The sequence below is a fragment of the Rhinoraja longicauda genome, chromosome 15 (genome assembly GCF_053455715.1).
Source record: "Rhinoraja longicauda isolate Sanriku21f chromosome 15, sRhiLon1.1, whole genome shotgun sequence".
NCBI lineage: Eukaryota > Metazoa > Chordata > Chondrichthyes > Rajiformes > Arhynchobatidae > Rhinoraja > Rhinoraja longicauda.
The window spans coordinates 42,179,166-42,206,147 of record NC_135967.1 but is presented as its reverse complement, the minus strand read 5'-3'; the positions used below and the strand labels follow the sequence as shown (position 1 = coordinate 42,206,147).

The following is a 26,982-nucleotide window of genomic DNA, read 5'->3' as shown; positions in this document are numbered from 1 at the left end:
AACAATTGACCTACAAACCCACACGTCTTTGGGATATGCAGAGGAAACCCACGCAGTCACAGGGAGAACATGCAAACTCCGCACAGGCAGCACCCGAGGTCAGGATCGAACTCTGGTCTCTATGCGCTGTGAAGCAGCAGCTCTACCTGCTGCGCTGTGGTGCTACCCATAAAGATTTAAGAATAAGCATCTGCACAGCATTTAATAAGACATGTAGATATATTCAACATGTGAGAAACAGTTGTTTCAACAGAAAGAAACATATTTAAGAAACAGTTAGGCAGGTACATGGATTGGACAGGTTTGGAGCGATATAGGCTAAACGCAGGCAGGTGGGACTAGTGTAGCTGGGACATGTTGGCCGGTGTGGGCAAGTTGGACCGAAGGGCCTGTTTCCACATTGTATCACTCTACGACTCTATATAAAGGGAGTCAAAAATAGCGCCAAATAATAATCAATTTTAATTTGAGACAGGTAGCTTAATTTGAGAAGTAGTTTAGTTTAGTTTAGAGATACAGCACGGAAACATGCCCTTCAGCCCACCGAGTCCACGCCGACCAGCGATCCCCGCACATTACCAATATCCTACAAAGGAGGGACAATTGTTCATTCACACCAAGCCAATTAACCTACAAACCTGTACGTCTTTGGAGTGTGGGAGGAAATCGAAGATCTCGGAGAAAACCCATGCAGGTCACGGGGAGAGCGTACAAACACTGTACAGACAACACCTGTAGTCAGGGTCTAACCAGGGTCTCTGGCGCTGCAAACGCTATAAGGCAGCAGCTCTACCGCTGCGCCACCGTGCCGCACGCAGTTTTTCATCAGTACAGAATGGGAAAGCACATCACCACAAACAGAAACCACAGACTAAACGTATCCCAAAATTATCTCAGATGACGCATCCTATTCAGAAAATTCCTCAGATATCCTTGGTGGGCAATTTCACAATTCACTGGTTAGCTCAGCAAATCTGTCGAAATAGACATTTGCAAATAAATAGAAACATAGAAAACATAGAAAATAGGTGCAGGAGTAGGCCATTCGGCCCTTCGAGCCGGCACCGCCATTCAATATAATCATGTCTGATCATCCAGCTGAGTAACCTGTACCTGCCTTCTCTCCATACCCCCTGATCCCTTTAGCCACAAGGGCCACATCTAACTCCCTCTTAAATATAGCCAATGGACTGGCCTCAACTACCTTCTGTGGCAGAGAATTCCACAGACTCACCACTCTCTGTGTGAAGAAATGTTTTCTCATCTCGGTCCTAAAAGACTTCCCCCTTATCCTTAAGCTGTGACCCCTGGTTCTGGACTTCCCCAACATCGGGAACAATCTTCCTGCATCTAGCCTCTCCAACCCCTTAAGAATTTTATATGTTTCTATATGATCCCCCCTCAGTCTTCTAAATTCCAGCGAGTATAAGCCTAGTCTATCCAGTCTTTCTTCATATGAAAGTCCTGCCATCCCAGGGATCAATCTGGTGAACCTTCTCTGTGAATCTGGTGAACCCAACCCTGGTATTTATTTCACAAAATGCTGGAGTAACTCAGCGGGCCAGGCAGCACCTCAGGAGAAAAGGAATGGGCGACATTTCGGGACGAGACCATTCTTCAGAAACCGTACCCTGGTTCCATCCCGCACACAGGGAACAATTTACAGAAGCAAATTAACCGACAAACCCGCACGTCTTTGGAATGTGGGAGGAAACCGGAGCAGCCGGAGAGAAACCCGCGCGGTCACGGGGGCAACGTGCAAACTCCACATAGACAGCACCCGGAGGTCAGGATCGAACCTGGGTCTCTGGCGCTGTGAGGCAGCGACTCTACCACTGTGCTCCTATATGAGTGAGAGAGATGATGGTGGGACTTGAGCATGGATGCAATAAACGTATACGGTGTGCGCAAGAACGCCCTGCTTTTTCAGCAGTTTGCTGGCCTCCTTTACTGTGACTTGTCTTGTGGATTCATTGCAGGGTTTCTCCGATCTGGTGCTGGATAAATTTATTGAGACGGGAGTCAATGTAACTGGCTTTCAGCTTGTGAATTACGAGGACCCCATGGTTCAGAAATTCATGCAGAGATGGACGAAGCTGGATCAGAGAGAGTACCCTGGAACAGCTGCTACCACTCTGAAGGTAAGACCGTCTATCTTTCAAATGTTCCACCACCTGGAAATGGTGCGGATTAAAAATCCATTGGAGAAAAATCACTTCTCCAGATTGTGCAGTTTGGATATTTCGAGCTTATTGGAGTTTAAAGGACGTGCTTCAGAAAATAATTCTAAAAAAAGATCCTAAATAAACTAAACTCAACTAAACTTCCAGAAATAAAATTATTACATTCTTGATTAGTAAGATTATGGGGAGATGGAAGGAAAATAGGGTTGGGAGGGAAAAATAGATCATCCATGATTGTATGGCGGAGTGGACATGATGGGTGATTCTTGTGTGCTGACTCAATAGGCAATAGACAATAGGTGCAGGAGTAGGCCATTTGGCCCTTTGAGCCAGCACCGCCATTCAATGTGATCATGGCTGATCATTCTCAATCAGTACCCCGTTCCTGCCTTCTCCCCATACCCCCCGACTCCGCTATCCTTAAGAGCTCTATCTAGCTCATTCTTGAATGCATTCAGAGAATTGGCCTCCACTGCCTTCTGAGGCAGAGAATTCCACAGATTCACAACTCTCTGACTGAATTTTTTTTTCCTCATCTCCATTCTGAATAGCCTACCCCTTATTCTTAAACTGTGGCCCCTTGTTCTGGACTCCCCCAACATTGGGAACATGTTTCCTGCCTCTAACGTGTCCAACCCCTTAATAATCTTATACGTTTCGATAAGATCGAAATGTGGTCTTATATCGTACTTAGTCAAAGAACTTGCAAATGCCGCCGAACGGAGCAGTCACTGGCTGTGGCTGAAAAGAAAAGATACTGTCTGGGCTGCCACGTGACCATCTTGAGGCTAACCATAAGACACACACCCAGGTCTGATCACCCTGCGGTGGGCCTGCCTCGACTGAGGGTGTCTTGTGATAAAAGGCCGAAACACCCAGTGACGTTGAGGTACACAACTGAAGATGTGTCTGAATGGTAGCAACATCACCTAGTGGTCACCCCCAAGAACAACACCAGTCAATTGTAGTGCAAACCTTAGGGATTGTAACATCTAGTCCTACTAATCAATCTGAAGTACTTAGTATGATCGTGCCTAATGTATAGTAGGATTGGCACTGAACTCCATTGAACCACACTGTTTGAGTGCGATAAAGGTATACAACAAAATTGGCTCTAAAAATGCAAAGGAATTTTGACTGCAGCGGAACATTAACTTAAACAGGAATTCAGAATCATAGAAATCATAAGGGTGGGACAGTGGTAGAGCTGCTGCCTTACAGTGCCAGCGATGCGGGTTCGATCCTGACCTCGGGTGGCTGTCTGTGTGGAGGTTGCACGTTCTCCCTGTGCTTGCTTGTGTTCCGGTTCCTCGCGCAACTCAAAGGGGTGCCGGTCTGTAGGTTAATTGCCCCCTGGTGTGTAAGGAGTGGATGAGAAACTGGGGCAACACTGAACTCGTGTGAACGATGGTCAGCATGGACTCTGTGGGCCGAAGGACTGTTTCCATGCTGAATCTCTCAGCTCAACTAAATCGTACCTCAATCAAACCACAGCAGTGCATCTGCACGGTTGCGGCTGTCTGAGCAATTTTGAGATGTGGTCTCATGACTGAAGATTGAAGTTATATTGCAGTTGGAGGAAATTGGATGCAGTAGGAAATGGCTTCATGGGTTGATTCTCACAGCAATTTGCTCTAATGTGTTCTTGTGCCAGGCACATTGGATGCTAATATACATCAGTGCTTTTGTGAAAGACAGCTTGAATTCAGTATTTTTCATGTTGAAGGAAGAGTCTCGGCCTGTTAGTGTGAAATTGCAGGACTGAAAATCAGTAAGATTGACCGGACATTAAATAGAGAGGTGGGGTGCACTCCTGGTTATTGATTGTTCATTAATTCTAAAAAATGAAAGGTTAAATCTAGATTTTTTTTCTTCAGACTGATTGTAGAGGAGACAGAAGAAAGCCGGACAAGGTTTGGATGGTAGTATCAGTGGGTTGTGAAAGGAATATTGAAAAGAAAATAATGTAGGCTGACGCTACCCAAATGGAGATTGATTTTTATGCATGCTTTACCATTGAGCAAATGAGATTAATTTAATACCCCATTTGTTATCAAAATTTTCTCACTTCTAGCTTTTAATTGCTACCTCAAATTGAAAATGATAATCATAAGTCTAATCTCGATTCAGTTCAGTTGATTAACACTGAACATTTTGGTATTAAAATAATATCTACAAATATTCATCTTCAACTGAGATATTATTGCTGAGAGACTTCTTAATCTGTGCTGTGCTCTTGCAAATTGAGCTGAAAAGCTTTCAGCAGAATTTAAACTCTCATGTCTCAAAAGATCTCAAAAGTATCAAATCTTTCTCCATGTTCTAGAAAGGCTGAGGTAAATCCTTATACTTGTCTAAAGAGGCAGGAAACATGTTCCCAATGTTGGGGGAGTCCAGAACCAGCGGCCACAATTTAAGTATAAGGGATAGGCCATTTAGAACGGAGATGAGGAAAAACGTTTTCAGTCAGAGAGTTGTAAATCTGTGGAATTCTCTGCCGCAGAAGGCAGTGGAGGCCAGTTCTCTGAATGCATTCAAGAGAGAGGGCTCTTAAGGATAGCGGAGTCAGGGGGTATGGGGAGAAGGCAGGAACGGGGTACTGATTGAGAATGAACCGCCATGATCACATTGAATGGTGGTGCTGGCTCGAAGGACCTACTCCTGCACCTATTGTCTATTGTCTATTGTCTATAAAGAGGTCTTAATATTATTATTTTCTAAATGTCCATTGTTGTCTGATTGAGCTGAAGATTGCCCTATCCTCACAGCGTTTCTGAAGCATTTATTGCCGTGAGTTTCTCCGTGGGTTATTTCCTTTTCACAAGTTGTTCAGCTGGTAGAGTTGCTGCCTCTCAGCCTGGCGTGCCTGATACCTGAAGTGTTTAATAGGCTGACGGGAAGAAGCCGTTCCTGAACCTGGAGGTCACGTTTTTCAGCCTCTTATGCCTTCCTCCTGATGGCAGGAGTGAGCGGCACGGTGGCGCAGCGGTAGAATTGCTGCCTTACAGTCCCAGAGACCCGGGATCGATCCTGACCACGGGTACTCTCTGTACGGAGTTCGTACGTTCTCCCTGTGACCACGTGGGTTTTCTCCGGGTGCTTTGATTTTATCCCAACGTCGTGCGGGTTTTTTAGGTTAATCGGCATCTGTAAATTGTCCCTAGTGTAAATTGTCCCTACAGGTCATCATTGGTCAGCGTGGGCTCGATGGGCCGATGGGCCTCCTTCCACACTGTATCTGTAAAACTAAATGACAGCGTGGCCAGGGTAGTGTGGTTCCTTGATGATGCTGGTTGCCTTTTTGAGGCAGTGCCTTCTATAGACTTTCCTTCAGAGATACAGCATGGAAACAGGTCCCTTCATCCCACCAAGTCCGCACCAACCAGTGATCACCCCGTACTCAGGCACTATTTTACCGAAGGCAATTAACCCACAAACCTGAACGCCTTTGGAAAGTGGGAGGAAACCGGAGCACCCGGAGAAAACCCACGCTGTCACAGGGAGAAGATGCATACTCTGTACAGACAGGACCTGTGATCAGGATCGAACCTGGGCCTCTGGAACTGTAAGGCATTAACTCTACCACTGCACCACCGTGCCATCCCAAAGAGTTGTAGAAGTATCTGGATGTCCCATTGCATGATTCACAAGTGTATTTGCTGATACAGTAAGTAGACAGTAGACAATAGACAATAGGTGCAGGAGTAGGCCATTCGGCCCCTCGAGCCAGCACCTCCATTCAATGTGATCATGGCTGATCATTCTCAATCAGTACCCAGTTCCTGCCTTCTCCCCATACCTCCTGACTCCGCTATCCTTAAGAGCTCTATCTAGCTCTCTCTTGAATGCATTCAGAGAATTGGCCTCCACTGCCTTCTGAGGCAGAGAATTCCACAGATTCACAACTCTCTGACTGAAAAGGTTTTTCCTCATCTCCGTTCTAAATGGCCTACCCCTTATTTTTAAACTGTGGCCCCTGGTTCTGGACTCCCCCAACATTGGGAACGTGTTTCCTGCTGTCCAACCCCTTAATAATCTTATACGTTTCGATAAGATCCCCTCTCATCCTTCTAAATTCCAGTGTATACAAGCCCAGTCGCTCCAGTCTTTCAACATATGACAGTCCCGCCATTCCGGGAATTAACCTAGTAAACCTACGCTGCACGCCCTCAATAGCAAGAATATCCTTCCTCAAATTTGGAGACCAAAACTGCACACGGTACTCCAGGTGCGGTCTCACTAGGGCCCTGCACAACTGCAGAAGGACCTCTTTGCTCCTTTACTCAACTCCTCTTGTTATGAAGGCCAACATTCCATTGGCTTTCTTCACTGCCTGCTGTACCTGCATGCTTCCTTTCAGTGACTGATGCACTAGGACACCCAGATCTCGTTGTACGTCCCTTTCTAAGTAGTTAAGAAAGGTTAACAGAATATCAATGTTTATATTAGCGGATTAAATACAAAATGTAGGGACTCTCTGCTTCAGTTATACAAGAAACTTGTGAGAGCAAATCTGGAACACTGCTTTCACTACTGGTCTCCTTATTTAAGGAAGGATGTTAATATGGTGGAAGCCATTCAGAGAAGATTTACTGTTCTGATTCCAGGAGTGGCAAGAAGTGGACAGACACAAAACACTGGAGTAACTCAGCGGGTCAGGCAGCATCTCTGGAGAGAAGCAATGGGTGACGTTTCGGGTCTCGACCAGAGATGCTGCCTGACCCGTTGAGTTACTCCAGCATTTTGTGTCTACCTTCGATTTACACCAGCATCTGCTGTTTTCTTTCCCACATGCCAACAAGTGGTTTGACAAGAAAAGGTTCGACAGAATGGACGTATCCAATGGGCATATTGTAGCCTTTCAGTCTCAATATCAAATTTAGACGCAAAGTATTGGAGTAACTCAGCGGGTCAAGCAGCATCTTCAGAGAAAAAGGATGGGTGACATCTTGGCTTGAGACCCTTCAAAAAAAAAGTGCATGTAATGTTACCCTGCAACCTAAGAAGATTGCTTCCTCCTCTGGTAGAACTTAACCTCTCCCTATAACTCAGGCCCTCGAGTCCTGGCAACATTCTTGTAAACCTTCTCTGCCCCCTTTCCAGCTTAATAGCACCTTTCATGTAGCATGGCGACTAAAACGGAACTAAATACTAATGTGACCTCACCAATCCCGCAACACCACTGCAACATGACCTCCCAGCTTCTATACCCAATACTGACTCTTTCCAGCTTTTTCTGCTTTTATTTCAGCATCTACAAATTTTCTCTGCATCTACCTCTTATTCTCCGAGCTTCAACTTCCCACTCACCATCTGGTCTCCCGACGGACACTTTCATTCTCCTTCCCATTCCTACACTGACCCTTCTGTCCTCGGTCTCCACCATTGCCATATTTCGCTTGGGCAGGGCAGTTCCTCTGTCCTACACTTTCCTCTCCCCCTTCCCAGTTCTCCCACTGCCTTCCTGTCTCCTACTACACCCTATCTTTGTCCCGCCCCCCCCCCCCCCCCGACATCAGTCTGAAGAAGGGTCTCGACCCGAAACGTCAGCCATTCCTTCCCTCCTGAGATGCTGAGTTACTCCAGACATTTTGTGTCTATCTTCAATTTGAACCAGCATCTGCAGTTATTATCCTACACTTACAGCCCAGTGGTATGAATATTGATTTCTCTCACTTCAGGTAGCCCCGGCATTCCCTCTCTCTCAATCCCTCCCCCACCCAAGTCGCACTAGCTTCTCATTTTCACCCTACAAACTGCTAACAATGGCCTCTTTCATTCATCATCGGTACTTTTTTTGCATTCCTTTTATTCATTGTTCTTTATCTCTCCACTTCATTGTCTATATCTCTCGTTACCCTGATCCCCAACCAGTCTGAAGAAGGGTCTCGACCCGAAACGTCATCCAGGGATGCTGCCTGCCCCGCTGAGTTGCTCCAGCTTTTTGTGTCTATCTTCAGTTTAAACCAGCGTCTGCAGTTCCTTCCTACACTCAACCACTTTTCTCCTGTCTTCAAAACATGTGTCCATTGTTAGTGATCATCTCACCCTAATCAGCTTTACCGTTTTGTTGCTTTCCCAGGCACATATAAAAGACTTTCTCATTAATTGTTCTTCCTGTGCAATTGATTTTCCGGCGCACATCATTAACAATACAACTCCAGTTCCACCCTCCCTATTTCCATAGTCAAAGGCCAGTTACCGGATGTGTGGCCAGACGACAATTAATCACCTGGCCTTTAGCCCTTTGATTTATTCTGTATTTCCAGAAACTCCTTCAAGCCTTGAAATTAATGAAAAATAATGGAAGCATACTTCATACATTTAGATTAATTTATTCACAAAATGCTGGAGTAACTCAGCAGGTCAGGCAGCATCTCGGGAGAGAAGGAATGGGTGACGTTTCGGGTCGAGACCCTTCTTCAGTCTGAAGAAGGGTCTCGACCCGAAACGTCACCCATTCCTTCTCTCCCGAGATGCTGCCTGACCTGCTGAGTTACTCCAGCATTTTGTGAATAAATCGATTTGTACCAGCATCCGCAGTTATTTTCTTATACATTTAGATTAGTTTTGTTTATCATATCATATCATATATATACAGCCGGAAACAGGCCTTTTCGGCCCTCCAAGTCCGTGCCGCCCAGCGATCCCCGTACATTAACACTATCCTACACCCACTAGGGACAATTTTTACATTTACCCAGCCAATTAACCTACATACCTGTACGTCTTTGGAGTGTGGGAGGAAACCGAAGATCTCGGAGAAAACCCACGCAGGTCACGGGGAGAACGTACAAACTCCTTACAGTACAGCACCCGTAGTCAGGATCGAACCTGAGTCTCCGGCGCTGCATTCGCTGTAAAGCAGCAACTCTACCGCTGCGCTACCGTGCCGCCCTGTACCGTGGAGATACAGCACGGAAACAGGCACTTTGGCCCACCGAGTCCGCGCCGACCAGCGATCCCTGCACATTAACACTATCAAACACCGGGAACAATTTTTTAACGTATATACCAAGCCAATTAACCTACAAACCCGTACGTCTTTGGAGTGTGGGAGGAAATCGAAGTTCTCGGAGAAAAACCCACGGGGCCACGGGTAGAACGTACGAACTCCGAGCAAACAATCGGCCGTAGCCAGGATCGAACCCTGTTGCTGCCTTACATACAGCTGTGAGCACTGTAAGACAGCAACTCTACCACTGCACCACCATGCCCATGCCCACACACCAAAGGCATACAGGTTTTCAGGTTACTTGGCTTCGTACATAATGCATCGGTTTCCGTCGGTGACACTGCATTGTCAAGTGGGATAGGAGCAAAGAGGTCCTTCTACAGTTGTACCGGGCCCTGGTGAGACCGCACCTGGAGTACTGAGTGCAGTTTTGGTCTCCAAATTTGAGGAAGGATATTCTTGCTATGGAGGGCGTGCAGCGTAGGTTCACTAGGTTAATTCCCGGAATGGCGGGACTGTCGTATGTTGAAAGGCTGGAGCAATTAGGCTTGTATACACTGGAATTTAGAAGGATGAGGGGGGATCTTATTGAAACATATAAGATAATTAGGGGATTGGACACATTAGAGGCAGGAAACATGTTCCCAATGTTGGGGGAGTCCAGAACAAGGGGCCACAGTTTAAGAATAAGGGGTAGGCCATTTAGAACGGAGATGAGGAAGAACTTTTTCAGTCAGAGAGTGGTGAAGGTGTGGAATTCTCTGCCTCAGAAGGCAGTGGAGGCCAGTTCGTTGGATGCTTTCAAGAGAGAGCTGGATAGAGCTCTTAAGGATAGCGGAGTGAGGGGGTATGGGGAGAAGGCAGGAACGGGGTACTGATTGAGAGTGATCAGCCATGATCGCATTGAATGGCGGTGCTGGCTCGATGGGCTGAATGGCCTACTCCTGCACCTATTGTCTATTGTCTATTGTCTATAAAGTAGAACTGGTGTGAATGGACTGCATGGTGGCACAGCCGTATAGCTGCCGCCTTGCAGCGCCAGAGACCCTGGTTCGATCGCGACTATGGGTGCTGACTGTATGGAGTCTCCACGTTCTCGCCATGACCTGTGTGGGTTTTCTCCGGATGCTCCGGTTTCCTCCCACCCACGAAAAACGTGCAGGTGGGTAAGTTAGTTTGCCTTGGTAAAATTGCAAATTGTCCAAAATCAGTACCCCGTTCCTGCATATCCCTGGATTCCGTCAGCCCTCAGAGCTATGTCTAACTCTCTCTTGAAAACATCCAGTGAATTGGCCTCCACTGCCTTCTGTGGCAGAGAATTCCACAGATTCACAAAGGAACTGGTGACATTTCGGGTCGAGACCCTTCTTCCGACTGAGAGTCAGGGGGAGATGGAAACAAGAGGTATGAAAAGGTACATGGAACAAATGAATGTAAGATATACAAAAGAACAAATGAAAGCCAGCAACAATGATCAAGGAAAGATGGAACATTGGAACAATGGACAATTGTGGGCCCCACCTTCCCTTGATCATCGTTGCTGGCTTTCATTTGTTCTTCTGCATATCCTTCACCTTCCTCTCAGCTAACAATGCACCATTCTACATTTCCTTGAGCATTGTCCCATTTGATCGTGTGTTTTCACACCTTACCCTTCCGTATCCCCATGTCTCCCTCTCCCCTGACTCTCAGTCTGAAAAAGGATATCGACCCGAAAAGTCACCCACTTCTTCTCTCCGGAGATGCTGCCTGTCCTGCTGAGTTACTCCAGCATTTTGTGTCTGTCTTCGGTGTAAACCAGCACCTGCGGTTCCTTCCTAACCTTCTTTCCATCACTTCTTCTATGTTACTTCTATATCACTAGTTTCCCTCTCCCCTGATTCTCAGTCTGAAGAAGGGCCTCGACCCGAAACGTCATCTATTCCTTTTCTCCAGAGACGCTGCCTGACCCGCTGAGTTACTCCAGCGTTTTGTGTCTTATCTTGCCTAAAATATATTGTATACTCTTGCGCATTCTGTTCAAAGAGGCCAAAATTCCACACGTGTCCAAATGCTCAACCTTAATCCCTTTTATTTATCATAATAGTCTGTTCCAGTGAGGAGAATTTAGTCATATATTTGTATATTAAAGATACCTTGCAATGACTGATCTGAACAACGAAAAGCGCAATTGCATTAACATCTTAAACTGAATACAATACCAGCACTCATTCAAGAGTTTAAGCTCCCTATAATACACTAGTCATTCAAGAGATTGTTAGCTGTTTCTGGGTTTTTGCATTTGAATAGATGAAATGACATGCTGTAAATCAGAAGACAGGGCCACCAAAAGGAAACTGTTTGCAGATGCCTATATTACAGAACGCCGTTCCACAATTTCCACATACATAAAGAAAATCATCAGCGTAAAAAACTGGATTATGTAAATATACCGAGTAATAATGTCTTCGCACAACTGTGCAGTAGCTCGTTCGGTTGAGAGCAAACACAGTCAGTTAAAACTAAGTGAAAAAAAGCCATTTGTTTGCTTAGAAATTATCATTTAATATTGCATTGCCTGATGAGAATATTTCCGTGTTTACTGCAGATATAACAGTGCACTGTGCATTTCCCATAGCATTGCAGTGCGCCATTGAGGGCAGCTCAGTGGTGGAGCGGTTCGAGCTGCTGCCTCACGGCTCCAGGGTCCTAGGTTCAATCCTGACCTTCTGGAGTTTGCACGTTCTCCCTGTGACCCTGCAGGTTTCCTCTCGGTGCCCTGGTTTCCTCCTACATCCCAAAGCCATGCGGGGTTTGTAGCTTAATTGGCGTGTGTGTGTGTGTGTGTGTGTGTGTGTGTGTGTGTGTGTGTGTGCGTGCGTGCGTGCGTGCGTGCGTGCGTGCGTGCGTGCGTGTGTGTGTACGTGTGTGTGTGTGTGTGGGTGTGGGTGTGTGTATGTGTGTGGAGTGGATGACAAAGTGGGATAACCTACAACTGATATGAACAGTGATGGATGGTCAGGGTGGACTTGGTGGGCCGAAGGGCCTATTTCCAATCTGCATCGGCTGTACGCATGTGGGCAGCACAGAGGCGCAGCGGTAGAATTACTGCCTTACAGCACCAGAGACCCGGGTTTCAATCCTGGCCTACACGCTGTTGTCCGTACGGAGTTTGTACGTTCTCCCCGTGACCTGCGTGGGTTTTCTCCGGTTGCTCCGGTTTCCTCCCACACTCCAAAGACGTGCAGGTTTGCAGGTTAATTGGCTTCGGTAAAATTGTACATTGTCCCTAGTGTGCGTAGGATAGTGCTGATGTACGGGGATCGCTGGTCAGCACGGACATGGTGGGCCGAAGGGACGATTTCCGCGCCGTATTTCTACACAAAACCAAACTAAACTCTAAAGTCTAAAACACCAAAGGCAAAGAACTAAATAATTCCCAAGCGATGAAATGTTAGAATTTTATTTTTGAAACAACAGATGCTGATCTCTCTCTCACCTGGAGCGAGATTGATTGATTATCACTCATTCTGTTTGCTCCTCCACTTTATATTTGCGCGTCTTCATTTTGCCTTTGATCTTTTGCTAAAGCAACAAAATTGTTGGGTCAAGGTGTGGCTTATTGATGTAACCATTAAAATTGACTCCTCTGAGTCAGTGCTCTCTCTCTACCTTAAGGCCAATTTGATCAACCTTCCAATCTGCAGCATCTGTCGTGTGAATCTGCAGGTTTTCATGAGTTCATACGTGATAGGAGCAGAATTAGGCCACTCGGCCCATCAAGTCTACCCCATCATTCAATCATGTCTGAAAAAGGGTCTCGACCCGAAACGTCACCCATTCCTTCTCTCCCGAGATGCTGCCTGACCTGCTATGTTACTCCAGCATTTTGTAAATAAATACCTTTGATTTGTACCAGTATCTGCAGTTATTTTCTTATTCAATCATGGCTGATCTATCTCTCCCTCCTAACCCCATTTTCCTGCCTTCTCCCCATAACCCCTGACACCCGCACTAGTCTGGACCCTTCTTCAAACTGATTGTAGCCATCTACTCATAGCTCACACCTTCTAATGTGCCAGGCAGCATTCCAGTAAACCTCTTCTGCACTCCTCTCCAAAAGCTCTTTCTCACATTTTCAGCAAATGCACCAAATGGTCTTAATCAAAATAATGTGAAAGTGCTGACATGCATAATTTGAATCAAGGCTTCAAAGGAAGCATTAATGAGGTGTGAAATGGTATGGGTATACAGTTCTTCTGTAAAAGTGTGGAGGAATTTTTTGAGTCGATTGCAAAATTAATGTTTTCCACAGCTACTATCATTGTGACCGCAACTCTTAGTAAGCTAAATTCGCAGGAGGGTTTTTTTTACGTGATTCTCCTTCCTTTGTCATTATCTTCCTTTGTCATTGTCATTATTGGGCGGCACGGTGGCACTACGGTAACGTGGCTGCCTTACAGCCCTTGCAGCGCTCGAGACCCGGGTTCGATCCCGACTATGGGTGCTTGTCTGTACGGAGTTTGTACGTTCTCCCCGTGACCTGCGTGGGTTTTCTCCGAGATCTTCGGTTTCCTCCCACACTCCCAAGACCTACAGGTTTGTAGTTAATTGGCTGGCATAAGTGTACATTGTAAATTGTCCCTAATGTGAGTAGGATAGTGTTAATGTGCGGGGATCGCAGGTCGGTGCGAACTCGGTGGGCCGAAGGGCCTGTTTCCACCCTGCATCTGTAAATTAAACTAAACTAATGGTCTCATCTTCCCACTGTGACTGCATGCTCTATAATTTAACTGGGAAAATGAGATAATTGTAGCAGCCATTCTTTAGGTGAACCAGTGATGCCATTAGTGTAAGAAAATAACTGCAGATGCTGGTTATTTATTCACAAAATGCTGGAGTAACTCAGCAGGTCAGGCAGCATCTCAGGAGAGAAGGAATGGGTGACGTTTCGGGTCGAGCCCCTTCTTCAGACTGATGTCAGGGGGGGGGCGGGACAAAGGAAGGATATAGGTGGAGACAGGAAGACAGTGGGAGATCTGGGAAGGGGGAGGGGAAGAGAGGGGCAGAGGAACTATCTAAAGTTGGAGAAGTCGATGTTCATACCACTGGGCTCATAACAAGAAATGAGTTCACATCAACCTATTATGATGCTGTATTTTCTTGCTCCCAACTATAATTCATGAAGCTATTCGGCCAAGTAACGAATCCAGTAATCCGCGGATTGTGCCCTTTTGAATATTGATATTTGTGGAACAGCTCACGGATTGTCCGGTGTAAAAGGATTGGTGTGCTTTGCATTTAATGTGGTGACTCTTTGCATACCTTGGGTGTGCAAAACAACGAATTTCATTGGGACTTGTCGCATGTAACAATAAAGTATTCGTTCCTCAATTCATTCATCCATTAAAAATAGATCCCAATTTGTTTCCATTCAGTTTACCGCTGCCTTGACATATGACGGGATATTCGTCATCGCGGACGCTTTTCGTTATCTACGGAAGCAGCGGATTGACATTTCAAGAAGAGTAACCACGGGAGACTGCTTAGCCAACCCTGCTGTACCATGGAGTCAAGGGATTGATATAGAACGAGCTTTGAAGCAGGTACGCAGGATTATTCTTCCATTGGATGAAACGTGCCAATAAATATATAAAAAGAAGGACGCAAAGTACTAGAATAACTTGACGGACCAGGCAGCATCTCTGGAGAACATGAATAGGTGACATTTCATGTCAAGGTCCCTTCTTCAGTGCCAACCCGAAACGTCACCGATCTACGCTCTCCAGAGATGCTGCACGACCCACTTTGTGTCCTTTTGTGTAAACCAGCATCGGCAGATCCTTGTTTCCACAAATAAATATCTACTAGCAATTAATATATATTGAAATAGTTTTAAGAAGCTTATTTTTTAATTGAAACGTCTTTAATTCATAAATTAACTTCAAAAACCTTTTTTTTTTGGAAAAATTGAAAACATATCCAAGACTTAACTAAACTTAAGCCCATACGATTGTCTTAAGGGAAGGCATCATTCCAATGTAGAAATGAGGAACTGCAGATACTGGCTTACAACAGACGTCACTGACTGCTGGAGTGGCTGAGTGGACCAGGCAGCATCTCAGGAGGACCTGGATAGGCAACGTTTTGGATCGAGACTCTGTAGTTTGAAGAAGGTTCCTGACCCAAAATGTCACCTATAAGGTCAAAAGGTCATGTGATAGGAGTAGAATTAGGCCGTTCGGCCCATCAAGTCCACTCTGCCATTCAATCATGGCTGATCGACCTCCTATCCCCATTCTCCTGCCTTCTCCCCATAACCTCTGACACCTGTACTACCCGTCCTCCTGAGATGCTGCTTGACCCGCTAAGCTACTCCAGCACTCAGTGTCCTCTACAGTCATTCTAATGATTGTCTTCCCTTAATTTGCAAGACGATAAAATTTATAGCAAGAATTTTTTTTTCCATTCAAAATTTTTGCAGCTTAAGTGGATCTTTATTATATTCATGATTCAACTCTAATTGCGTGGGCTATACTTGTGTGGGCCAAGCTGGAGGTTCATGGGAAAAATAGCTGAATGATAATGGCACACTGTGAATTATGTTGTGAGTTAGGAGTTTCCTTGGCCTAAAAATCAGAGAATTGAATGTTCCTACTGTTGGGTGTAAGCTACTCAAATGGAACATGGGGTTCCTTCTGCAGCTAGTGGCGGGTGCCTTGAACATAGTGCCAGTGGACGCAGATACAATAGGAGCATTTAAGAGACTTTTAGATTGCTTGGACTTGGAGTTACAATATGGAGTGCCTGGAACTCGCTGCCAGCGATGTCATAGAGTCATAGAGTGATACAGCGTGGAAACAGGCCCACACCGGCCAACATAGCCAATTTTTCCTTAGATGAGTGCTGCTCTAACAATAGACAATAGACAATAGACAATAGGTGCAGGAGTGGGCCATTCGGCCCTTCAAGCCAGCACCGCCATTCAATGTGATCATGGCTGATCATTCTCAATTAGTACCCCGTTCCTGCCTTCTCCCCATACCTCCTGACTCCGCTATCCTTAAGAGCTCTATCTAGCTCTCTCTTGAATGCATTCAGAGAATTGGCCTCCACTGCCTTCTGAGGCAGAGAATTCCACAGATTTACAACTCTCTGACTGAAAATGTTTTTTCTCATCTCTGTTCTAAATGGCCTACCCCTTATTTTTAAACCGTGACCTCTGGTTCTGGACTCCCCCAACATTGGGAACATGTTTCCTGCCTCTAACGTGTCCAACCCATTAATAATCTTATATGTTTCGATAAGATCCCCTCTCATCCTTCTAAATTCCAGTGTATACAAGCCAACAACATGCAAGATGCTCCACACAATCCACAACAAAGCTGTCTGCTTGACAAGCATTCCGTCTAGTATCTTAAACATCCACTCCCACTCTCAATTGTGCACCATTTTGCCGAGAGTCATAGAGTCATCGACTGATACAGTGTGAAAACAGGTCCTTCGGCCCAACTTGCCCACACCGGCCAACATGTCCCAGCTACACTTGTCCCACCTGCCCGTGTTTGGTCCATATCCCTCCAAACCTGTCCTGTCCATGTACCTATCTAACTGTTTCTTAAACGATGGGATAGTCCCAGCCTCAGCTACCTCCTCTGGCAGCTTGGTCCATACACCCACCACCCTCTGTGTGATGGTGGAGGCAGATACTATCGTGGTGTTTAGGAGGTTTTCATCTAGACACATGGATTTCCAGGAAGAGCAGCAATATGAATCACGTATAGGCCGTGGAGATCAGTTTATCTTGGCACCCTGTTCGGCACAGATGTTGCAGTTTACAGGGCTTGTTAATGGATTGTACTGTTCTGTGTTTATAAAATCTGCCCTCAACAGATGGAACTCCACACAATGTCCATATAACACTTCCCCTTCCTCTGCTCCAGTAGGACTTTCACCTTTTCCAAGATGCTAAATCCAGCTATTTCTTTACTTAATACCTCTAGCATCTGATCCACCATCACAGCGGGGTTTTGCTTGTCAATTTCCCTGCTTTATTCTGAAAGTGTTGAAGCGTCTCTTCTCCAGTTCCACTGCCGTCAGCAGCCAGGCACCACATTATCTTCACAAGTGAACAAAGATGGTGTGTGCAATTGAGACAAGTTAATCTCAGGTACGAGGACATTGCCAGAGCTCAAGGGCCTGAGCTGCAAGGAGAGGTTGAGCAGGCTAGGACTTTATTCCTTGGAGCGCAGGAGGATGAGGCATGACCTTATAGAGGTGTACAAGATCATGAGAGGAATAGTTAGGGTAAATGCTTTTACTCAAAAGTAGGGGAATCATGATCCAGAGAACAGAGGTTTGAAGTGAGAGGGGGAAAGATTTAACAGTAGTTGATGCAGGTGCTATAACAATGTTTAAAAAACATTTAGACAGGTACATGACTGGGGAAGGTTTAGAGGGATATGTGGCCAATGCAAGCAGGTGGGACTAGTGAAGATGGGGCAGGTTGGTCGGCAGGGGAAAGTTGGGCCAAAGAGACTGTTTCCCAGCTGTACGGCTCTATGACTCTTTAACACGGCATCTATCAATCTGGGCATCTCTTCCAAATGTCCACTTCAGACGTTCTTCTGCTCCAGATCCTATCTCCAACATTCTTCTGTTGGCTTTATACCCATCCTTGTCCTTCCACACGGAAACCATATTGTTCCTGTTCACCTCAGCCAGTTCCATTTTAATCGTGTTAATCGTTAGAAATATTTATAATAGAGCCTGTTAAAAATGAAAAATGTTGACAATTTTTGAATGTCCAACAGGACCTGTTTCCACGCTGTATGACTCTGTGGCTCTAAGCTGTGGGAACTCTAAACCTAATTCATAGACATGGGCATTTCAAACGATTTAATTGTGCAAAAAAAAACCTTGCTAAGAATGAGCAACTTTGGAGAACTTTCTGTCAGTCCATAATCCGAAAAATAGGAAGATAATTAGTTCCTTGGTGAAGATGGTGAAGCAGGGTGGCGCAGCGGTAAGGTTGCTGCCTTACAGCACCAGGGTACCAGGTTCGATCCTGACTACGGTGCGGTGTTGTACATAGTTTGTACCTTCTCCCCCTGACCTGCCTGGGTTTTCTCCGGGAGTTCCGGTTTCCTCCCACACTCCAAGGACGTACTGGTTTGTCGGCTAATTGGCTTGATAAAATTCTAAATTTGTTCCCCAGTGTGTGTGTTTTCGGGGATCGCTGGTCGGCGCAGACTCGGTGGGCCAAAGGGCCTGCTTCCACGCTGAATCGCTCTCTCTCAAAACTTGCAGGCAAAACATCACCAGAAATTCATCGCTGAATATTCAGATTAGAAGCCATAGATCTCAGTGCATTAAAAACATTGTAATGGATTGCCATGAGCTAAACGTTGTTGACATTAAATCTGGAAGAGCTATAAACTTTAATGTTCACATCATTCCTGAAATTAAACATCTAAAAAGGGATATGCTGAATTTATTTACATCTTTTTATCCTTAAAGGAAACACATTCAGATTGATACTAAACAAACATTCAAAGCAACGCAACACTGGAAGATCTCCGGTTTTTAATATGGTTCCTTTTGCTACGAATACATATATTCATGAGTATTAATTTTTTACAGTTAGTCTATTCACAGCCCAGAAAATTTGACGTGAAGCGTAATTCTGAAAGTATACTGCATTAGTTGTAATTAATTTATGGTAGAGTGGAGCCATATTTTAATAAGCATGGAGGCAACTAAAACAAATTATCTGATGTATTCAGCATAAAGTTACAATATTAAATCAAAATATGGAAAAAATGATATACAGTCCCAGGCACCAAATTTGTCTCCTGATAATTATGATGAATTTTCAATAAAACTCTTTATAATGGTTTTATCTGCCTAATACAAATGCAACGTCCGTTGGCGAACATCGGACTTTGTCAATAGAATTGATATGTTATTATGTGTAGGAAGGAACAGCAGATGCTGGTTTAAACCAAAGGTAGACCCAAAAAGCTGGAGTAGGACACTACTCCAAGCAAAAAGCAAGAAGGACCCTTCTTGAAGAAGGGTCTCGATCTGAAACGTCACCTGTTAGAAACATAGAAACATAGAAAATAGGTGCAGGGGTAGGCCATTCGGCCCTTCGAGCCTGCACTGCCATTCAATATGATCATGGCTGATCATCCAGCTCAGTAATCTGTACCTGCCTTCTCTCCATACCCCCTGATCCCTTTAGCCACAAGGGCCTCATCTAACTCCCTCTTAAATATAGCCAATGAACTGGCCTCAACTACCTTCTGTGGCAGAGAATTCCACAGACTCACCACTCTCTGTGTGAAGAAATGTTTTCTCATCTCGGTCCTAAAAGACTTCCCCCTTATCCTTAAGCTGTGACCCCTGGTTCTGGACTTCCCCAACATCGGGAACAATCTTCCCGCATCTCGCCTCTCCAACTCCTTAAGAATTTTATCTGTTTCAATAAGGTCCCCCCTCAGTCTTCTAAATTCCAGCGAGTATAAGCCTAGTCTATCCAGTCTTTCTTCATATGAAAGTCCTGCAATCCCAGGGATCAATCTGGTGAACCTTCTCTGTACTCCCTCTAAGGCTAGAATGTCTTTCCTCAGATTAGGAGACCAAAACTGTACACAATACTCCAGGTGCGGTCTCACCAAGGTCCTGTACAACTGCAGCAGAACCTCCCTGCTCCTATACTCAAATCCTCTTGCTATGAATGCTAACATACCATTCGCTTTCTTCACTGCCTGCTGCACCTGCACGCTTGCTTTCAGTGACAATGACTGTTCCTTCTCTCCAGAGATGCTGCCTGACCCGCTGAGTTACCTCTGCTTTTTGTGTCTATCTTTGACGCACTCCCATGCTGAGAACTATATTCTGCACTTTGAATCTACCCTTTTGCACTATCTTTTGTACTTGAGTTTGCCTTGATTGTATTTATGTAAAGTATGATCTGACCTGATATCATGCAAAACAAAGCTCTTCACTGTACCTCAGTACATGGGCAATGCTGAACCTAAAGCTAAAATACAAGGCCATGGTCAAAACGAACTCCTGTCTTTCAATGCGTGGATTACCAAGGATTTTGTCTTCACTTATTAATTCTGGCCCCTTCTTCCTGAAGGCTTTAATACTTTGAGGGAGAAATTCGAGTTTGTTATCAACACTGAACAGCTGTTCGAAATCTTCTCAATGTCACTTACAACAATCAGTTTCATGGATAGATGGGAGGGGTTTACCAATGGCTGGTAATCTCTGTAGATAAAAGGAACTGCAGGTGCTGGTTTACAAAAAGAAACACTAAGTGCTGGAGTAACTCAACAAGTCAGGCAACATTGTAGATTCTGTTGGGTCCCGACCTGAAACGTCATCTGTCCATATTCTCCACAGATGCCACCTGACCTGCAGAGACCATTCCCTCCGTAACTCCCTGGTCCACTCGTCCCTTCCTACCCAAACCACCCCATCCCCGGGCACTTTCCCCTACAACCGCAGGAGATGCAACACCTGTCCCTTTACCTCCCCCCTCAACTCCATCCAAGGACCCAAACAGTCTTTCCAGGCGAGACAGAGTCAAGTCAAGTCAAGTCAATTTTATTTGTATAGCACATTTAAAAACAACCCACGTTGACCAAAGTGCTGTACATCTGATTAGGTACTAAGGAAAAAAATGAAACATACAGTAGCACGCAAACAGTTCACAAAAAGGTTCACCTGCACCTCCTCCAACCTCATCTATTGTATCCGCTGCTCTAGATGTCAACTTCTTTACATCGGCGAAATCAAACGCAGGCTCGGTGATCGTTTCGCTCAACATCTTCGCTCAGTCCGCCTCAACCAACCTGATCTCCCGGTGGCTGAGCACTTCAACTCCCCCTCCCACTCCCAGTTTGACCTTTCTGTCATGGGCCTCCTCCAGTGCCATAGTGAGCCCCACCGGAAATTGGAGGAACAGCACCTCATATTTCACTTGGGCAGCTTGCAGCCCAGCGGTATGAACATTGACTTCTCCAACTTTAGATAGTTCCTCTGTCCCTCTCTTCCCCTCCCCCTTCCAGTCCATCCTACAATGCGGACGATGTCAACGGCTTTGCTAAAGTTCATACTGACAATGCCCACTGCCCTGCCCTTGTCAATCCTCTTGGTGACCTCTTCAAATAGACTCTTCCCGGATGTGTGAGGCAGTTTCCCACTCACAAAGCCATGCTGACCAAACCTGATAAATCCATGCCTATCCAAACACTGGTGGCTTCTGTCCTCACGAAGTCTCTCCAACCATTTGCCCACCTTGCTGGCCTCGAGTTTCCCTAGCTTGTCCTTGTGGCCCGTCTCAAACAGCTTAAACTCTTAGCTTGCTACTTAGTTCAAGGCTGATCAAGAATGGACAATAAGTCCAGGTCCTGCCGACAAGTTTAGTTTAGTTTATTATTGTCGCGATAACCGAGAGTACAGTGAAAAGCTTGTGTTTGCTTGTTATTCAGTTAAAAAAATAGACTACGCACAGCCCATGAGTCACGGAGTCATAGAGTCATAGAGTGATACTGCGTGGAAACAGGCCCTTCGACCCAACTTGGCCACACCTGCCAATGTATCCCAGCTACACTGCCCGCGTTTGGTCCATGTCCCTCCAAACCTGTCCTATCCATGTACTTGTCTAATTGTTTCTCAAATTTTCGGATAGTCCCAGCCTCAACTACCTCCTCTGGCAGCTCGTTCCATACGCCCACCACCCTTTGTTTGAAAAAGTTACCCCTCAGATTCCCATTAGATCTTTCCACTTTCACCTTAAGCCCCTGTCCCCTTGGCCATGAATGTCCATCAATGAATGAGGTACAAATAAATGGCCATGGTGTTTATCCTTACTCTACATTTTCCCTGTGGTTCAAAATGTTAATAATTGGCACCTTTCTATCTGCTCTCCCTTAAATCTTTCCCGTCTACCTATATTTGTGGCGCGGTATCGAGAATACTGCAAAGCTCTCTCACATGCTGGTGCCTGTGACCTTAAAAGCTGTGTTGCATAACGAAAAGCAACAAAATAGATTCTCCCACAATGGTAATTACTTCCTCCCACACAAAGCTTTCATTCACACACGAGATGTGGGTGTTTCTGTTAAGGTCATCGGTTCTGTCCCGTTTCTAACTGCTCCTGTGAAGGTGGTGGTGTGTGTTTGTCCAGAACTGCTGCTGCCAGTGTTGTGAAGGTGATCCCACTTTGCCACAAGGTAGATTAGTTAGTTAGTTTAGTTTAAGGCCTCGTGCACCTTGCTTCCATTTCCCCACCTACAGAAACGTACAGTATCGAGTCTCATGGAAATACAATTGACGGGGGAATATCTAGTTCAGTTTAGTTTATTGTCACGTGTACTGAGGTACAGTGAAAAGCTTTTGTCGCGTGCCAACCAGTCAGCGGAAAGACTATACGTGATTACAATCGAGCCAGCCACAGAGTAGAGATGCACGATAAAGGGAATAACGTTTAGTGCAAGGTAAAGTCCGATTAAAGATAGTCCGAGGGTCTTCAATGAGGTAGATTGTAGCTCCATAACCACTCTCTAGTTGTTGATAGGATGGTTTAGTTAGAAGCTCTTGGGCGCATTCAATCACCTCCTCCGGACAATATGCACAAGTCACCAAGGTTAGGGAGAAGAAGGAATGACCGGGAGTGAAGCAAATCATCATCATCATCATATATATACAACCGGAAACAGGCCTTTTCGGCCCACCAAGTCCGTGCCGCCCAGCGATCCCCATACACTAACACTATCCTACACCCACTAGGGACAATTTTTACATTTACCCAGCCAATTAACCTACAAACCTGTATGTCTTTGGAGTGTGGGAGGAAACCGAAGATCTCGGAGAAAACCCACGCAGGTCACGGGGAGAACGTACAAACTCCTTACAGTGCAGCACCCGTAGTCAGGATCGAACCTGAGTCTCCGGCGCTGCATTCGCTGTAAAGCAGGAACTCTACCGCTGCGCTACCGTGCCGCCCAAATCTTTGATAATGTTGGCTGCTTTCCCGAGGCAGAGTGGAGTGTAGATGGGGTCTGGTCTGTGCGATGGACTGGGCTACGTCTACAACTCTGTCATCTCTCGCAGTCTGGGACAGAGCTGTTCCCCAACCAAGCTGCCATGCAACCCAACAGTATGCTTTCTACTGTGTACCTGCATTATGGTGCAAGTATATTGAGTACAAGTATATTTCAATATTAGGATTAGCATTCTTAGTTCAGTTTAATTTGGAGATGCAGCGTGGAAACAGGCCCTTCAGCCCACCGGGTCCGTGCCGACCAACGATCCCCATACACTAACACTATCCTACACACACTAGGGATAATTTACACATACACAAAGCCAATTAACCTACAAACCCGTACGTCTTTGGAGTGTGGGAGGAAATCGAAGATCTCGGAGAAAACCCACGCTGTCACCGGGAAAACGTACAAACTCAGTACAGAAAGCACCCCGGTAGTCGGGATCGAACCCGGATCTCCGGCGCTGCAAACACTGTAAAGCTGCAACTCTACCGCTGCGCCAACGTGCCGCCCTAATTTTCACGCATTTAGAAGCTGAAATGCAATAATAATATTCATATTCCACAAAATGATGTCTGTGTTCAAATCTTGACAATGCCAGAATAGGATAAAGGAGAGAACAACAGACAGGCTGGCATGTGTACAAGTTTTTAATTGCTAGCTACACCACTGTTCGATGATGAGACATGTGGACATATTAACACACCACATGGCCCACCACTAGCATTGTGTTTACCTCACTGAACGCTAAGTTGTCAGTTGCTCATTTAGCTTTTTGCTCAGCAATGAAGCCAAGTTAAGTTAAATCTCATCTGCCATACCACCACCCTAGGCTTTTTGAACTTGCTTGTCGGACCCAGGCCACGTAATCCTTCCCGGGAGCCGGTCTCGAACAACGTCTTTCCTCGACACCCTTCATCTCCCTCTGAGACGCAGGGAAGTGTCTCCAGTACGGGCTCCTCCTCCACACCCTGCACTTCCTCGCCCTGCTCCACCGTCCAGACACTAAGTGGCGGTCGGTGTTGCCGTTCGATCGTGAGAGGGCCCCCTGGTGGTGGTCTCCCTATGCAGGGATTCTCCCCCTCTACATCGGGGACCTGGGGTGGAGGGTACTGCAGCGAGGAGTCCCCTGCAACCTGTTTCTCTCGCGGTTGGTTCACAGACTCGCCAGCCGCCTGCCACCTTTGCGGGCTGGAAGAGTCTGTGTACCACGTGTACATGGAGTGTGTGAGTCTGTGTACCACGTGTACATGGAGTGGGAGTCTTTGTACCATGTGTACACGGAGTGTGTCAGTCTGTGGACCACGTGTACATGGAGTGTGTGAGTCTGTGTACCACGTGTACATGGAGTGTGTCAGTCTGTGTACCACGTGTACATGGAGTGTGTGAGTCTGTGTACCACATGTATATGGAGTGTGTGAGTCTGTGTACCACGTGTACATGGAGTGTGTGAGTCTGTGTACCACGCGTACATGGAGTGTGTGAGGTTGCAGCCCCTGTTCCAATATCTAAATGGGCTGCTCCATGCCTTTCTGGCTGCACTTCTCACCCACCATCCTCATCTTTGGACACCCTGTGCGTAGGGGTGAGAGGGCAGGGCCGAGGATGTCCTGGTTGGGTTGCTCCTGGGCCTGGCCAAGCTGGCCATCCGCGGGTCACGGCACCAGGCGGAAGAGGGCTCAGCCCGAGCCGGCTGCATGCCCCTTTTCCGGGGTTACGTACGCGCCCGGGTGATCTGTGAAGATTTTATTTGGTTTTATATGGAGATAAAGTGTGGAAACAGGCTCTTCGGCCCACCGTATCCACGCCGACCATCGATCACTCGAACACTAGTTCTAACCAAAGATACTAGAGGAACAAGATGGACCACTCCGTTGAAATCGCCTATACTGAAGTGTAGAACGCAAAGGAGCCATTTTAGTAGGCATAACCCGCCATCTGTTATGCCTCTCACAGTGTAATAAGTGTTTTGGGGGAACAGTATGTGTGATGATACCATTAAAATGCAGAATATATCTCATTTATCAATTCACAGATTTTTGTTATTTGTCTTTTAAAATGTTTCTGCAAGTTTCTGCCTACTAAAATGGCGCCAAAGGTCGAGTGGTCTATCTTGCTCCTCTAGTATCTTTGCTTGGTGGTAAAGGTTCAGCAATCTATCAATTCACAGATTTTTTTCTTTTTCTTTTTAAATGTTTCTGCAAGTTTCTGCCTACTAAAATGGCGCCATGACATACTACGGTTTTTAGGGTCGAGTGGTCTATCTTGTTCCTCTCGTATCTTTGGTTCTAACCTACACGCCAGGGATAATTTACTGAAGCCAATTAACCGACCAACCTGCATGTCTTTTGAAAGTGAAAGGAAACCCACGCAGTCACAGGTAGAACGTGTGAACTACGTAAAGACAGCATGCATAGTAAAGATCGAGCCCGGGTCTCTGGAGCTGTAAGGCAGCAACTCGACTGCTGCACTGCTGTGATAAAGATCCGATAAATCTCCACTTTAAAATGTCTTGGCCTCCACAATGAATTCCACAGATTCACCACTTTGTTGAGTATAATTGCCTGATGGCTACAATGCAACACCATGTTGAAAAGCTATCCTATTATGGAGAAACATTGTCAGCCTTAATGTCTGGCGCATCATCCTTCGCCACTTCTGCCATCTGCAACAGAGTTCCACCACTAACTGCATCTTCCACCCCCCCCCCCTCCCTTTTCTGCCTTCCAATCCCTCTGCTACTCCCTGGTTCTCTCATGGTTACCCAGCCATCCACCCCTTCCCAGTCCCTGCCACTCTCACCTTACAATGGACACATTTCTTTAGTCAGAGGGTGGTGAATCAGTGGACTTCTTTGCCACAGAAGGCAGTGGAGGCCAAGTCAATGGATATTTTTAAGACAGAGATAGATAGATTCTTGATTAGTGCGGGTGTCAGGGGTTGTGGGGAGAAGGCAGGAGAATGGGATTAGGAGGGAGAGATAGATCAGCCATGATTGACTGGCGGAGTAGACGTGATGGGCCGAATGGCCTAATTCTGCTCCTATCACATGATCTTATGATCTAGACCTCCAGGGAGGGGAGAAAGGTCAGTCCGAAATGGCTGAGCCCCTTAACCCGTGACTCTGCTCCCCGCTTGTCGAATCTGCAGTGGTCAGCAACAGCCTCTCAGAATCTACCTGTTCAAACCCTCTCAGTACCTTCTGTATCTCCATGAGATCAATTCCCATTCTTCTCAATTTCTCTGGGTACGTCTGTGGAGCGGCACAGTGGCGCAGCGATAGAGTTGCTGCCTTAGACATGGGTTCAATCCTGACTAGACACGGGTTCAATCCCGACTACGGGTGCTGTCCGTACGGAGTTTGTACCTTCTCCCCGTGACCGCGTGGGTTTCCTCCACCCACACTCCAAAGGCCTGTAGGTTTATCGGTTAATTGGCTTCTGTAAATTGTTCATTGTGCTTCGTGTGTAGGGTGGTGTTAATGTACAGGTGATCACTGATCAGCGTGGACTCGGTGGGCCGAAGGGCCTGTTTCCACTCTGTATCTCTAAAGTCTAAAGTAAAGTAAAGTCTAAAGCCTAAAAGCAGCCTGTTAAATTCCTCTTCAAAGGACAACACCCAAATCCCTGTAATTAGTACGGTGAATTTATGCCTCAAGAGAACCAAAGCAGACAACAGTCTAAAATAGCTATGATTAGAAAAATAAATCAGTGCAGATTTTAATCCAAACTGCTTGAATCACAAAATAAGAACTGCACAAAATAAATACATAGCAGGTTGATCTGCATCAAAAGGCAAG

At 46.0% G+C, this 26,982-nt stretch overlaps 1 protein-coding gene across 1 annotated transcript in view; it reads left to right on the top strand.

Annotated features, from left to right (window-relative positions):
* Positions 1-26,982, top strand: part of LOC144600681 (glutamate receptor 3-like) — a 297,333-nt gene that overhangs the window by 141,227 nt on the left and 129,124 nt on the right. The window contains 2 exon segments of the mRNA XM_078412564.1: positions 1,980-2,141; positions 14,556-14,723. Coding sequence (XP_078268690.1) covers positions 1,980-2,141; positions 14,556-14,723 — 330 coding nt within the window.